We start from the raw sequence: 16,662 nt of genomic DNA, 5'->3' as shown, positions 1-16,662 counted from the left end.
AACAATGTCTGTTTCAAAAATAAAGACAACCACAGTGATCTCTATTCATGTTTCATTGCTCTAGAACAGGAAAACTGGAATCTGGCTCCTGTCTCAAAATTTCTAGTACAGTTTTTCGTGGGACACTTGTTGTAAATGCTTTTATTTTTCCAAGACTTCCTTGAAGTTCTTCTCACATTAATATCCTGATTGCTCGTTCTAGTTTCCCCTGCTCCCCACAGCACTTTTAAGAACTTGATTCAATTAAGAAGTTAATATTAAATTTCCTGAAAAATTACTTTCCACTTCAGTCTGAAGTTTAGAAAGCTAATGAAATGTCTGGGTGTGGTTCGACAAAATCATCCTCTACCAGAATAGTAAATTGGGCTAATTAACTTACTTGTTATAGTCAGTATGAGCCAGTTGTTACCGTAAAGTGAGGAGAATTGCTTGTGTCTTCACAATGAAGGACCAATAATTAATTTTGATTTTAGAGTTTGGCAATACATGCAGAAATCCATGTATCATACAAGATTTTTTGAACTGACAAGCATAACTTTTGTAGGTTTTTAAGTGATGTCCTTCAAGTGAAGTTCCTGCCAAGAATGTCACGGGTTACTTAGATTTACCTATGCCTGTGACAGGGGAAGCCACCCCGTAGGGCACCCCCGGGGCCTGGAAAGGAGGGGAAAAAGAGGAATGGGATAAAAACAGCGGCAATCTAAGGAGGAAAAACTTATCTTGTATTTCGATATCATATTTAGTAAAATAACACAATATAATTGAGGCTAAAAAATCGAACAAAACAGAGAGAGAGAGTCCCCGAAAACCGAGAGGCCTACTGTGAACTCTAGGTGACACGGCTGGAACGCTTCCCACTCTCCGAGAAGTTCGAGAGAAGAAGAAGAACACTCCAGCCTGGGAACAAGATTATATAGCGTCCTGGTCCCGTGACTTATCACTACCCGTGTTGTTCTCTGGGATATGTAGTCTTCTTCTGTGGACTGCACATTCAGTAAAAGTATCCATGCTTTACATGATGTTATGATGTGGAATACTGATAGCAAAATTACAAAATTACAAAACCATGACAAAGAGCAATCCTGGTTCTTGACTGTAGGATAGCTGCTGATGGTCCGAGTATGCAGCCCCTCAGAGATGTGAAAATGCATCACAATCCTAGAGAGTAGAAGGAACATTTTCACACAGTGGGTGATGACGCACTGGAACAGGCTGCCCAAGGAGGCTGTGGATGCCCCATCCCTGCAGGCATTCAAGGCCAGGCTGGGTGTGGCTCTGGGCAGCCTGGTCTGGTGGCTGGTGACCTTGCACGTAGCTAGATGATCCTTTTCAACCCAGGCCATTCTGTGATTCTGTGATCTTAGTTACATGTTTGACAGGACTTAAATCAAGAATGTTCAAGTTCTGCTATGTGCATTTTCAAAGCATTATTTGGTAAGACATTTTAGTATTTTTGTACCTTCGTATTTAAATAAGAAGTAACAGTCTTGTATAGAAACAGAAATGAATGCTGTCTAGTTAGATTTCAGTTATGAAGATCCTAACCTTCACTTCTGAAAAACTGAAACTTTCTCTTTAATAATTTCATGGGAAAAACAAATTCCACTTATCTGAAAAACAAACTCCCTATTTCGAATAAATTGCTTTGAACACTGAGAAATATCCCATGGGTCTTGTGCATCTTACATGGACAAGACTTCCTGCAGATGACAGCGAGAGTTCAAGGAGGAAACAATCAATCAAGTTCTTCTAGGAGCTAGCCTGCATCTTCTGTATTGTACTTGCTCTTATTCATAGACTGTTAGGATGCCTATTCTTAATAAGAGGTTGCATTTAATTATCTGTATGAGTAGATCTGTTGTCTTGGAGAAACTAGATTTCCTTCTGAAGGACTTCCATGTATGTGTTTGGAGACCCTGTGAGGCACCCATCCCTCTCTGGTAGGATTGGACAAACCTGTCATGCTGCTTCACCAGCATGGTGGAATTCCCTGTAAAACAGGTCCTTCTGCAGGGTTGCCAAATACCCAGCTTTTTACTAGACCTGGCCTGTTTTCAAGAAGCCTGTGAGATGCTTTCATCAGAGCATAGCCTAGATGGTTGGGAGTCTTTTTGTGCCTGGCTTGGAACAGCTGCTGCTTGGCTCGTGTGGAGGCAGAACACTGCTTGCTGCTTCTGTGTTGTGAACACTGTGGCTGCTCTTTTCACTCGTCTTATCCAAGCTGGCAAGGGAGCACAGGAAGCATGCTTCTTGTGGGCTGGGCCAGAACCAGGCTCTGCAGGGCTGGAGGGGACAGGGCAAAGGCTGAAGTTGTTTTTCAGATTTATATCTGTGTAATGGGTTGCAGTTGTTTAACGTGTTTTTCAAAGACTTATGCAATCAAATGAGCTGCATATGTAGATTTTAATTACACTAACTGGCTTCTACTAGCTTAAAGTGCCCCAGCCCAGGGAGGGAAGGAGAACAGATAACTTAAACAAAGTAATATGTAAAAGCTAGTTGTTTTTTCTTCAAAGCACCTACTTGTCTGGCTTATATATCATTCCGTGTCTTGTTTTTACCTACTGTGCAGGTGCATACCTTGAACTACTGTAAGTCAGGGTCCCTGATGATGAATAAGGATATCTGTGCTCTTTGGTTCTTGGAGTACTGTGTACAGTTCATAAGCCGAGCTGGATTTTCATGCAACAAAAATATTTTCTTTAGATTAACTTCTACCCAGTTATTTTCAGCCTTTTCCAGCCCTTTCCTGGCTTCTTGTTATGTTAACATGCTTTGGGATTTCCTAATTCTAATTTCATGACTTTTCATGTAGTAGACATTGTTATTCATGTTTGCTGGCCCATAGGCAGCAGTACCAAGCAGACTATGTTGGAGGATGGACATTGATCGAGGTGCTAGGATTGCTTGGGCTTAATTTTAAGTTTGAACTGTTTTCTGGCCTTGCAAGCCAGGACAGCAAATGAGTAGCTGGTTTTACCTAAAGTGAGGGAAGAAGCTTTAGTGATCTGGGCATCTTTAAAGACTTCATCATATGTTAATGAAGATATTTTGCCAGAAACTGTATATATTGGGAAATTAACTATTTGTTAATTAACAATATATTTAGCTTTGTTTTTTCAGATGTAGGATCTGTTTTAAAGAAATAATTGGTATGAAGTTTCCCTATAACCTAACCTGTGTTAGTCTGATCTACAAGAAGGGCACAAGGGAAGATGTAGGAAACTACAGACATATTTGTCTACCCTTAGTGCCTGAAAAAATTATCCTATGTACTATTAAGAACAAAGGGGCAAACTGCTTTGCAGGGGACACGGAACACAGCACAGCTAGTAGTCAGAAGAGGTGTTTCTTTGCTATGTGTTATGTTGGAGTGGGCTCACCTTGAGTGTTGTGTGCAGTTCTAGGCTCCACAATACAAAAAGGATGTTAGGGTCCTTGAAAGTGTTCTGAAGGTCTTTTGCTGCTGCTGATGTGAGCAACAAAGGTGGTGACATGGCTGAAAGGCATGTCCTATGAGGAGCTGATGTGGACACTTGGGCTGTCCAGCAGAAGAGGAGGCTGAGAGGTGATTTTACTTCTCAGCAGCAAAAAGGGAGGTGACAGGATCTGCTCCTTGAGAGCTGATGTCAGAATGCACAGGAGCAGCACAAAGCTGTGCTGGAAGAGGCTCAGTAGGAAAGTACATTTCTAGTTCTTTAGTATGTAGTAGTAAAGACATTTCTACTGTGAAGAAGTCCAAACGCTCATAACAGGCTTCCCAGAGAAGTAATTGATGTCCACAACTTTGTCAGTGCTCAAGAGGTGTTTGGATAATGCCTTCAATAATATGCTTTAGCTTTTAGTTAAGCCCTGAAGTAGTCAAATAGTTGGACTTAGTAATCTCTGTAGATCTCTTCCAAATGAACTACTCTGTTCTGCTCTAACCTTGGCTTTTTTAGCACAGGCGATGCTGCTCTCGTTTCTGAGCTTTTTAAGCTTTTCTTCACAATTTCTTTCATGTTGTCAATCTTTGTACCCTGAAACAGCAGAAATAGAAGTAGCATTTCAAAGCTTCAGACTTTTCGTCAACACCTATGGGTACGTTGAAGCTGGCCATTGGCAGAATTGGCAATTTGCTGGTGTTGGTTTTTGAGGGTCTTTGAAGAAGGATACTCTAAAGGAAACACAAATTTGAATTGTGAGTACTTTTACTTACAGTTAAGGGCACATAGCAGAGGAATCTTTATGCTTCAGATTTGAGGAGGGAGTTTGTGGCAATGTGGTAATAAAGTTCGCCAAAGAAAACTGTGTGTGAAAATGGAACTGCTGGAACATGCCCTGAGAATGTGCAATATAAAGGTTCTGGGGATCTCTAAAATCTCTCTGAATAACAGGTGGGTGGATGTTTTTGTTGAGTTTGAAGGCAAAGATCAGGGGTCCGTGGCTTGCCAGCTCCTGTACTGCACGATGAAATTGCTTCTTTCCTAATAAGAAAATAGCCATTCAGCAGACTTGCCTTTTTTAATGTCCTATACCTTGAGGTGTGTATGATTGAAACAAGGCTCTTTATACTTTAAATAAAAGCTGGAACCTTTATATGAAAACTGACCTTTTTTTCTTTTTTTTTTAATGAAAGCTTTTGCAAAGTATGTGCTAACAGAAGATCCATGTATGCTTTTTGCCCAGGGGTTTTGTGTGCTAGGGGAAGCTATGTTTAAACAGAGGATAGAAAATAACATTCTGTGTGCATTGCATTATGTTTTAGTGACTGCTACTACAGAGAAAACACCTCCACAGCTCATACTGAATCCATACCTGCTAATGTCACCTTTCTTAAATTCCTAACCTGCCCACACTCAAAAAAAGTACCCGCAGCTAATTACTGAAACGTCTTTTAAATCTCATAGTAGAAAACTCTTTTCTGAGTTTTTAATGACACCAGCTCTAGCTTTAAAACAAAATGTATTTACTGTAATCATTTCTCCTGTTGTGATTTTTGCACTCCTGTAGCACGTGCGTGTCTGACAGGAGCACGATACAGACTGCCTGTACTTAATTAAAAGCCACATTTGTTGCACTTACTCTTGATTGAAGCTGTAATGGATGCACTGTGAAGCTATGAGTTTTATTTATTTAAAACAAAATAGTTAACAAACTACTAACAGTTGATGGTAAGATGTCTGATTTGCCTTTAAGGCAATCTCTGATTTGCTGTACATCAGAATGGGTTTGTTGTAGTATCCATTGGTACTTTGTGTTTGTAGAACAGAAATATCTGTAGTAACTGAAATGTGTCTTCATGAGGGTTTATCTGGTGGTATTCTGCAATTTATCTTTCTCTCTCAGTTTTGATTTGGTTTTCATCCTGAAGCTGGTTCCACTATGCTCTTTCTGTTTGGGATTGCCAATGTAAGGAAGTCCTGTTCCTACATCTTTATTCTCACTTAGGAGTGACTCAAAAAGTCAGTTCCCCAAAACATTTCAGAGCTGGAGGACAGTGCAGCTAAAGGGACTAAGAGGAGCTGTGGAACAGACATAACTTCATTTGGTCCTTCTGCTGCAGTCTGACTCTACTGCTTTCATGCCTAGGTAGTAAGCATGGAAGTGAACACTATTTGTTAAGAGGCAAGGCTGCTTTTGTTCCCAAGTCAAAGGCTGCTAACACATTTGGTACTGACAGTCTTGCCAATACTGACCTTTAGTAGTATTTCCTTTGTAGTAGAATCCCCTGAGTATTTACAAGACTTAAGTCTCTCAAGTGATATGTCACTTGGTAGACAGGGAATGATAAAGATTTGCCAACTTTCACAGGTGAATGTTCAGTATTTAATTTTGGTTTTTAGGCTTAAGGTGAAGCATTACTGCTGCTTTGCTGAGTGCCCTGTCTTGGTTGACAGAGGAAGGCGTAAAAACACTGTCTGTTTTGGGACTGTTATGGGCCATTCCCATTCACAGAATTGTAGAATCACAGAACTGTAGGTGTTGGATGGGACCTCTAGAGATCATTTTCCTCAAAATTAGGTAAATGATGTGTTGAATGCTTTTTTGTTAGGTTTAAAAGGATTAATTTCATAACAGATTTTTGTTGTTGTTGTTGATAAAATCCCAAATCATTCACAGAAAAATAAACTTCATTCAGTAATTACTGGTAATGTATTACATGCCAAAAGAGACCATATTTAGTATATTCCTCTCATTTGTGCACAGAATATGCTGATCTCATTTTACTTACAGCTCTTTCTCACCCAGGTGTACTGGGTACACCTTCTAGTACTTCTGCTACTTGGCCTTGGCCTGTGGTGGAAAACAGTAAAATACAGATAACATTTAATACATTTATTGGTACAGTTTTTGTTGAAGGAAGAAATCAGGGCTTTGAGGAATAATTCTGGCTGTGAGAATCACAGGCATTTTAAGCAAGGTGTAGATGAATACACAGTGTACAAAATGAGCCAGATTACCAATGGTCTCTTCTAGACTGAGGTATCTGGCAAATCACTTTGCTGTCTCACCTGATAGCAGCCAGGGCTGAACGTTTTCTATTTCCATATTTTTTTAGTTGGCATTGCAAATACTCTGAGCGGCTCTGTGTCTTTATTTTATCAGTCTCGTTTGTTTGTATGAAGGTATTGGTCTGCTGGGAAACTGTAAATCATCAAACTGTTGGCAGACAAGCCAGATTTCATGAAAGTCAATAAAGATTTGACATGCGATATAGAAAATGAAGAAGGATGAACTGCTTTGGGGAGGGATGTTTTTACTCAAAATAAACCTTGACAATGAGCGACTTTGAGTTCATAGCATATTTCAAACATTCTTGCACTTAAAATATTTTCAGAGCACTCAGATTAACAGTAGAGAACAATAGCATTGTATGCTCACATACATGTTTTACTTTCTTCTTTGTTCTTTGTTTGTCATAATATTGTATTCGCTATTTTCTGTTTACTTGGCATTCATAATTCAACCGTGTTCTTTATTTTCTTTGGATTTTGATGAAGACTGCGTTAGAGTGCTTTTAGGCTCTGGAGAAATTCCATGTTACAGAGGGTGCTGGTTCTGCTCCAGAGGAGCTCTGGAGCATGATGGTGCCATACAGAACTGCAGCACCCAATAGGATATATTTTTTCTGCTCTTCTGATTGTGCTTTTCTTTAAACAAATGAAAACTTCCCTGTGCTAGAAGGTTACAGTCTTAATTTGAGGCTTTATTTTTTCTTGTTTTATCATGTTCTACTGTACTTTTGTGGTATTTTCCCTAGTTATATGGACCACCCAGTTGTTTTAAGCCAGCTGTCAAAATAACATTCAGTTAGGGGATTGTGCTCAGTTTTGCGGAATGTAGCTATATAGATGGTTAAGCAGAGAATCTGGATTCAGCAGACCCGTGTCTTGGTACTGACAACACCTCAACAAACTCAATTAACTCGTTTTTTACAAGTCTAACCTCTAAATTTTTATTAATTCTGGTATTTTACCTCTTGTGAAATTATTGGTAAATAAATAGTTTATATGAGGTAATTAGTAAAAATTACAGCCCTGTTCTGGTTGAGTTACTGTATGGCAATTAAATAATTCTGGAAATGCTCACCTTGACCTTTTAGCAACGTCTGAACTCTTGCATTCTTGACAGTCACCAACTGAAGAGGGCTCAGTTTCTTCGCTGGCTTGATTTTATTTCATTTTATCTTGTTCAGAATTGAGTAGCTGTGGGACTTGAGCATTCCCACTGGGAGAAAAAGCAGTGTCAACCAGATGATCTTAGTCAGATGCTGTGAGGTGGATCTAAATTCTGACTGGCCTCATTTGTGGATCCAGTGAGAAAACCACTGGGAAGGGTAGCTGCTACTCTGCTGCATTGAATGCTCTGGGGATACTAGTAGAAGTCCATCCTGCCCTACAGGATGCGTTATAGCAGTAGAAGAAACCTGTCTCAAATCATTTCAGGGTGGGGCACCAAGATGTATCTGGAGGTGGTATCAGCAGGGTTCTTGTAAAGGGAAAATGAACTACATTGGAATGGGAACTTAGGCTGAGTGAGAATGTAACCCTCAGCATGGCCCTTGCTCCACATGAAGACTTAAATGTTTGTTTTTGTTTGCCTGACATTGCACTGCGAGGAAGTGGGAGGAAAGTTGTTTGCATACATACAAGGGGAAGTTTATTTAAGAAGGATGGAAGTAAAATGCACCACTGCTCAACACTTCTAGATGGTGAGAACTCAAGGGTTTGGGAACCTGCTACTTTTGCCTTGGGTGTTTTAGGAAACCTTATGTAGCTTGCAAAGAGTTATTCTGCACTGAAATAAATGTCTCCAGGCTTCTTCATGCCCAGAGCCTCTCTTGATACACAGCTGTCTCAAGTATCCACTACTGGTTGAATTTTTTTTTCTTCTTTGGTGGGTGGATTTGGGTTTTTGTTTTGTTTTGTTCTATTTGTTTTTAAACAGATGGGAAAAGAAGAAAAAAGTTGGGGGGTATTAACAGCAGAATAAAACAGAATTATTCTTCGTGGGGAGCTTTTTGTCCATCCAATGCTCTGTAATGTACTTTGACATATGTGTGACTATTGTAGGATCATCCCAGTCTGGAGTAACTCCCTTGTCTTTCATGGGCAGGTCCAATTCCTTGTAAGCCAGTTCAGTTCATGAAAGAGGCAGTTAATTAAACAAGCTTCCCACCCCAATCATTTCTAGATCTTTAAGAAAAAAAAAAAAAAAGAAAAAAAAAAAAGACTTTCAGAGTTATATGATACTTAGTAGCAGTAAGAGAAGGATATGCAGAAAGCATTTGGGAGGTAGTTGTAGCAGCCCCAACACTATTAGGCTTAGGTAACTGTAGGTGAATGTGAGGTAAACCTCATGGTACTCTCCATTCTTGGGACTATCCAGATAACTTATATGCTTTTGTTGGATACTTCACACGTTCTCTCAGCTTTCTCAACACCTGCTCTGCTTACAGGTGATGTTTCTTCACCATAGCAGTTTGGGACAAGAAATCCTTTTTGATTTGATTTTTTTTCTTAACTTGAAAAATTTTGGATACCATGAAACTAAGTATCAGTGACTTGCTGAGAACTTCCTTAGGAAGTATTTGCATTTGTGGGATTTATATATGTGTGTGTGTGTATATATGTATAGCTGCATAGCCTGAAAGGGTTTAAGGTTTTTTCTTCTTTTATTTTTTCTTAATCCTTTTTTTGCAGTCTGATTTATCTAAATCAAACTTCTGTTGCTTTTGCATACTCTTGTGACATTTGGTGCTACTCTCCACAGCACCAAAAATCTCTGTAAAATCTTAATGTCCTAGATTTATCCAAGTTATTGTTATCCAAGTATTTATTATTCTGTGAATATTGTCAAGTGTAAATGAGCAAAGTGCATGCATCACGGTGTTCCTGACATTTAATTGATTTCAGTTGCATTGCGTATCTACACAAATGTTTCTGTTTCAGTATTTGGTGGATATTATGTGCCGGCCAAATTAGAGGTGCTGGAATTTGTCAGGCTCTTTTTGCTCCCTTTTCCAGCAGTATTCCTAAAGCCTGAGAAACCCCTTCTTCTGAAGAAGAATGTTTACACAACTGCATTGATCACCAAGAACATAAAGTTTTTTTTTGAACAACCAGAGGACAGCCAGCAGCAGTACTTGTTGTGCTTTTCAAACTATTTAGTTATGCTTCTGTTCAGTTTGTTTATGGTAGCTGTAAGCATGTGGATGAGCATACAGAATATTTTTTACATTTGCAGAGAACAGTTTGAAGCTTTAAGCATTGCCTGCCTAGTATTTGTAGGCAGCAGCTGGTAGGATGGAAGGGACCCCATGGAGGAAGGGAGGTAGTTGCTGTGTTTGGTACAGGACTTCATGCTCTTCTATTTTGATTAATTCTCAGCTCTTTGCCAGATCTTGTCAGTAGGTCTTTTTCCTCTGCTGTCTTTTCAGTGGGGCTGCAAAGAAAGGTCTACAGCTTAGAGAAATGGTGTTGCAGTTCACTTTGTGCGAGAAATACACATTTCACTCTTGCCTGTTATTCCTTGTTGTTCTACTTAGCAAGCTAAACTTTCAGTATTAGTTTTAGAATTTAAAGGAAATGGTTGTCCAAAGTATAAACTCCTAAATGATATGGAAATATCTACATGATTAGTAAGGTTCCTTTTAGATTCTGGAGGAAAAAGCTTTTAACGTAGGGATGTATGGTATTAAAAAATGAACTTCTCCTTCATAAGATATAAGAAAACACCCCAAGATTACAGGCTTTTTCCATTTGGGTCATGCTTAGGAAGGTACTAGGTGTTCATTCACAATTTAATAGTAATTGTTAGGAATGTTTTATCTCTTTTTTTTGTTTGTTTGGTTTTGTTGTTTTGTTTTGTTTTGTTTTTTCTTTTTTCTTAGCATTATTCCTAATGTATGTTAAGATGATAATAGCAGGATTGTGGGGAAGCAGTAAGTCTGCCTGTGCTTGACTCACTTGTTTTGGCACAGCATGTGTCAGAGGGATACAGACTTCTCCATTTCCATAAGCTTTTTCTTTGAATTTGCTTCTCGGCTTAATTAAGCCAGAAGCATGTGTATGAGATCGCTTCTGTGAATCTGGACATGCTATCAATGACAAAAGATGAACACTCAGTATAAAAAGGCTTTATTATTATGAATTAAGCATAATGTCTTTAGTTTGTTCTGTAATTTTATCTTTGGTAATTGATGCTTTTAAATGCATCCAGTCAAGATCTGGTTTGTAATCCATGCAAACAGATAAAACAAACAAGCAGATAATTCAAGTGAAAAGCAAAACCAAAAATTGAAAAATGCATCCTTAGTATAGTCTCACAAATATCCAGTAGCTTTGGTATCTCCAGGTTGCGCTCATGCACTGTCTCAGGGTTGTGAAGAAAAGTTTACTCTGAAGGGGGCAGTTCAGAAGTGGAACTCGATTTAGTTTAATTTAGGAACCAAATCAACTCCTAGAGGAGTTAGATATTGTCTGCTGAAAGAGGAAAATTAAGATTGCCCTGAGTGCACTGAGCAAAGCCAGTTTTCTTTAGTAATTTCCCAAGCCCGCGCATTCTATGGTGATATGTTGCATCACTAAGGACATTGGTTTAGAAACTCAGTAGATAGATGCACATGAGGTATCTGACATGGGGTTAATGAAACAGCAGCCTATTTAAATACATGAATACAAAAGCTTTTTGATGTGCCTTCTCACTTTCAGAGCTATTATCTTCCTGGGAGGTAGTGGAGGGTTGCCAGAAAGACCTAAGAACAGGAATGGGAGAACTTGCCAGTACTTGGTTTGTGAATAAAAGACAAAGAAGATCTTAGAATCAGAAAAGTGTCATATAAATACTCTCTTCCAGTTTTCACCTGGCAGCCACAAAAGGACATGCAGAATGCCTCAGGATTATGGTGACGCATGGTGCAGATGTGACAGCCCAGGATGGTGCAGGTACGTCTCTGTGAACCTACATATACAATACAATATGCTTCATTTGCCTATAAATCTTGGTGTGCAAATTTGACAACGCTGCTCCCTCCAATTCACAGCACATCATAACCTTTGCAGTTTGGACATACTTGCTTTACTGCATGTAGAATACAGATCTTAAGCCCATATACTATAAATGTCAGCATTTATAGCTGACTCCAGTAATTGCAAAACAGTTAATTTTAGTAATGATTGCTGTTGATATTATTATAATTCCCCTTGTCTCTTCCCTGCCTGCCCCCTCTCCCCTCCCAACTTTTTGGTCATTTCATTTAAGGCTTTGCATAGATTAAATCAAGATCTTGTGTGTTGCTTTTATGTGTATCCAAGCTATTAACCCCATTTAACTGTACTGAAGTTGCAGTTTCCTCAGGATTGTGACATATGAGTGAAAATTGCTGATACAGGCCAAACTGAGCTCAGAACTATTAAGCGTGCTGCTTCAGCCCTCAAAAGTCATGTGCCTTAATTAGTACTCTGCTAGGAGAAGGATGAGAGCTGAATTTGAAACTGGCAAACTCTTCTTTAATAGACTTCAGTTGACCCATCTGTGGTCTGTGCCCAACGTTTCTTGTCTATCAGAATCACCTAAATGAGGTGTCAGTATTCTGTGTATCTTGTAGTGATAAGTAAATGTTGGGTTCACTGGGTCTGTTTTAGCCATTGCTTGCAGCCTGAGTGAATTTGTCATAAACAGAAATTGTATGCCTCTGCAAGAAAGCATCTGTGATACTGGAAGAAACATTCAGATTAAATGTAATGATAAGAGAATATACACACCTGACATGGACTATTATTCAGAATTCGTACTTCATCTTGCCTCAAGATTTATTAGTCACTTGGATAATAGCAGGTTGCCTGCTCACTCCTGAGAGTGTCAACCCTGCATTTCTTAGGTAATGCCATTTCTGCTAATGTCTCATTATTTAATGTGGGGTTCTGTCGTAAGTGGATCTACAGTCTGTACTGATTACTAAATCTTAACTCCTTCTTTTGTGCTTGTACAGAAAACCTAGTCTTCCACTGTCTTTGGCCTTTGAAATTTTTCAGGAGTTATGTAAGAAGGAACTAGAGGGTAGATTGTGAAATCTTTAATCATAAATCAATAGAAAATCACTGTATTGCACTGATATTGCTAAATATGAGCTCATAGATGCTAAGTAAATTAGTAGGAAGAGGAGCCTGTTAAATGCAAAATGAAGTAGTCATGTGTCCTGAGTCTTTAGATGTGTGAATTCTGTGGATGATACAAATTTGTCATAGTGGTAGCTGGTGAATTTTGCTCTTCAAAATGGGTTCCTTTTTAATTTGAAGGGAAAAAAATGTAATGCAGACACCTCTAAAAAGGAGGCAGGGTCTGTCACAAAGATTGTGTCATTACTGTATCTGAAAGTAGACATTAAGATTGTCCTGTTCCCTGCCTGAACAATAGTCTGCTGTAACTATATTCCGCTTGATGTAGGACTTTATTTTATTTGTCCATACTTTCATGTGTTGATGGTCAATTAAAAATCTTGCCGTAGTTATGGAAGAGTTTATTCCAGTGTTTGAGTGACTGAATACTAACTTTGCTTTGCATTTGTTGATTTAGGGCACAGTGCTTTACATCTTGCAGTGAAGAACAGCCACCTTGACTGCATTAAGAGGTTACTTCAGGTAAAGTAAAAAGTAAACTTATTTTGATTTTTTTTCTTTGGTGGTTCTTCACTGGATATTGATGCATTTCCAGCTAATCATAGAATCGTATAATGGCTTGGGATGGAAGGGACCTCAAAGATAATCTGGTTCTAACCAACTGCCATGGGCAGGATTGCCAACCACTAGATCAAGCACTAGATCAGGTTGTCCAGGATACCACCCAACTCAGCCTTGAATACCTCCAGGGACGGAGCATCAACAGCCTCTCTGTCCCTTTATCTTATCATTGCCTTAAGATAACTGCAAATATAAAGTTCATGTCTCTAGTTTATGAGGCCTATGTTGTATGCCTGCCTAGCGTCAGGAGGCATATTCATAGTCTGCATCACACTCCTGTTTCGTTGTCCTTTTTTCCCGCAATTGATAGATGCTATTGAGTTTAAGACATTTTAGGCACTGTGTAGGTAGATGATATAAAACAGTGTGGTTTCTCCTCTGAGTGGTCCACAGTTTCAGTTTTCCCTGTGCAGTGGCTCCAACATGGAAAGACTGGATCTGAAGCAGGTTGCTGCTTGTCATTTGCCAGCTTTAGTCTGTGTGGCTGCATGGGTTGGAAGTAGGTGATATGTAAGAGACACGGGGAAAAAGAATTCTTCATTTTTAATGGGACTTTGATATTGAACGACCAGAATGTTTTCTCTCTGTGCTATACAAAATAAACCATTGTTGACCATGGAAATATTTGTTGAGTCAAAGGGAAAGAAACCAAAGTAGTTTGGATACTAAAATATGGAAATATTCAAATCCTCAGTGAAAGGAGTCAGAGGACAGTGAAAGATTATGAAGGGAGTAGGGAAAAGTGGGTGAGAAAAAGCCAAGAAAAATGGAAGAGAGGAGGAAGAGAAGATTCTTCTGACATTAACACTGAAGTTGTGTGTTAGCAAACAAGAAGGGAACTCCATCTCCATTTCAGATAGACAGGTAAATTCTGGTCATCGGGGTGATCAGAGTAGTGGGTCATATCTTTAGGAATGTAGATTTATCAATAAGACTGTGACAAAGAATTTGGATGAAATAATGAGCCTACGAAATAACACTGAATGAGTGCAGTGGTACAGAAGGAAATTCGATCCTGGATCTCAGCCTCAGAATTGTTTTCCTCTGGTTGCTTCCGGGCTCTCCAGTTAAGTTGTGACTGATCTCTCTGAGTGTCTCTTACCGTATGGGTTCCAGTTTATCTGATTCCCACTCATTTTATTTACTGACATCACTACTTCAGCTGTTCTTGCACACTTGGAAGAGGTTATCATTAAGCAAGGGGATTTTCTGCTTTGGCGTTTCATTAGAAAAATCTAATTCTAGAGTAAACCCATTTTGAGCATAAACAGTGACATCAAGCTGTCATTAATTGTATCGCATGCAGCAGCATACAATCAATGCAGCAGATGAATGTGCTTAATTTAGTACCAGATATTTGCTGCCCATTTACCCGACAGCTACAACCAGGGAGAGCCTTTGTTGATATTTTGTTAATTTTATTAAAAAGTGCATTTCTAAACAAGTTTGTAAGTGCAAACTCTTTGTTAGTACTCTCCAGTGCTCTTGGAAAATGCTCTCGTGCTCTTTGGAATGCTCTGTTGCTTCTGTTGACTGGCTTTGTCATAAAAGCTCTTTCTACGTGTAAGAATTGTCTTGTCTTAGTGGAAATAATTGTTTTACACAGGATGAATCTTGATGTATTTTTAATATAAAATTTGGTGTTTTACATGAAACTGTTTACCTGGGAAATCAAGAAAGTACGGGAGGTGATGCTGACCTGAAAGTCAGAATACATAATATTTCATTTCAGAAATCTATGATTTCAGTGTGATATCTTCATTTGCCATAAACTAAAATTTTCTGTACCAAAGTAAGTCTGGATAAAGATTTGTAATTTGGTATTTTTATGTTTAGTGCTTCAAAGCCTAGCTTGACAAGTAGTAGCACGTGGCTTAAAATACTACAAAATGTAACTGGGTTGTAGATGCTTTCGATCTTACAAATGAAAACAAAGTGTTCCTTGCTTTAACAGGAACAAACTGGGACTAATTGCCTTAGAATAAGTTTGCTCTATCTCTTAGTGAAATGTAAAATAAGAAGCTTTTCTAAGGTACGGAAGTCAGATTCTTAGCTTCTTGGTTTTTGAATATGAATTGTTCCAAAATTATTTTCTATTTTATTTTTTTACATTTCTCTAATGTGTTTTGTTTTGTTTTGTTTCCTCCTTTCTGAACTGCACAGTATAAATGTTCTGTATACAGCACTGATAACTGTGGGAAAACAGCTTTACATTATGCAGGTAACTTCTGTGTTGAAAGCATGTGCTGTTTGTTTTGTTATGCTTGATATTCTCAGCTCTTGATATGGTAGAGCTTTTCACTGATGGGAAAAATAGCGGACAGAAGGGTAAACTATATTAAAGCTGGCTTTATTTCTGCTCTGTCATTTCCCTTTCTCCCTCTCTTTCTTTTAATGTTTGCCTGCTTTCTTTTACTAATCTTCTGATTTTAATTCCAACTTAATATCAACACTTTTTGAAACACCCTCACTCTTTAATCTGGCAATGAAAATTTACTTACTTTTGTAAAATTAGTATATTATTGATTAATTGAAGATTTGAGTAGCTGACTGTTGCATATCCATTCTCATAGATGACGAATTCTAGATACTTCTAGATAAATGCTCTGAATATTTCAGTTAATTGCAGCCAGTGAATACACTCTTGCAAGTGCAAAGCTATTGAAAGACTTAAAAAGTAAGACTAGGCTGATTCTGATTTCAGTGTTTAAAGATTATATGTTCTCATGTTAGTTTGGACTGTAATTGTTGGTTTTGTTTCCGCATACAGCTTGCTTTTCATCATGTTTGTCTTTCTTTCCTTCTTTCTTAAAAATAGAGAAGTACAGTTTAATTTGTTTTTGTTGAACCCCACTGTAATGCTTCAGTATTGCAAGTGTGTGTGCAGAACACAAATTTCAAAAAATGAAGTTTAATGGATTTTCATGTTTTTTACTTCTTTTAGCCACATGTGGTTGTCTTCAGGCAGTTCAGCTTCTCTGCGAACACAAATCTCCAATTAACATCAAAGATTTGGTACGTACCTCTTTGTGCTTTTCCCAAAGCTTTTACTGCCCTCCACTTCAATCAAGTTCAAGTACTGCAGTTGAAACTACTACTGTTCTTCTATTTCATTTTGAATTTCTCTGACAAGGGGCTTTCATGGCTTTCCATAGCACAGCACTTCACTTTAACACACGAGTGGCAAGGTTTGCTGCTAGTTAAATTGCAAGAGTCTTGAAGTAGCTAGAATTAATTTGGATTGTGATGAGGAGGGGTTTGGCCTCTTCTCCCAGGCAACAAACAGGATCCGAGGAAATGGCCACAAGTTGTATCAGATGAGGTTTAGACTGGACATAAGAAGGAACTTTTTCTCTCAGAGAGTTGTCAGGCACTGGGATGGCTGCCCAGGGAGGTGGTGGAGTCGCCATCCCTGGCAGCATTCAAGAGGTGTCTGGAT

General features: G+C 38.7%; 1 protein-coding gene across 10 annotated transcripts in view; it reads left to right on the top strand.

Moving 5' to 3' along the window:
* RAI14 (retinoic acid induced 14) overlaps positions 1 to 16,662 on the top strand; it is an 85,431-nt gene that overhangs the window by 54,956 nt on the left and 13,813 nt on the right. For all 10 annotated transcript variants that reach the window (XM_015848307.3, XM_015848306.3, XM_015848305.3 and 7 more), the window contains exons 4-7: positions 11,341 to 11,429; positions 13,060 to 13,124; positions 15,387 to 15,444; positions 16,168 to 16,238. In XM_015848307.3, the coding sequence (XP_015703793.2) occupies positions 11,341 to 11,429; positions 13,060 to 13,124; positions 15,387 to 15,444; positions 16,168 to 16,238 (283 nt within the window). The remainder of the gene's footprint in view (positions 1 to 11,340; positions 11,430 to 13,059; positions 13,125 to 15,386; positions 15,445 to 16,167; positions 16,239 to 16,662) is intronic.

The sequence above is a fragment of the Coturnix japonica genome, chromosome Z (assembly GCF_054131305.1).
Source record: "Coturnix japonica strain WE chromosome Z, WE-NBRP24, whole genome shotgun sequence".
Classification (NCBI taxonomy): Eukaryota; Metazoa; Chordata; class Aves; order Galliformes; family Phasianidae; genus Coturnix; species Coturnix japonica.
This window is presented reverse-complemented; position numbering and strand designations above follow the sequence as displayed.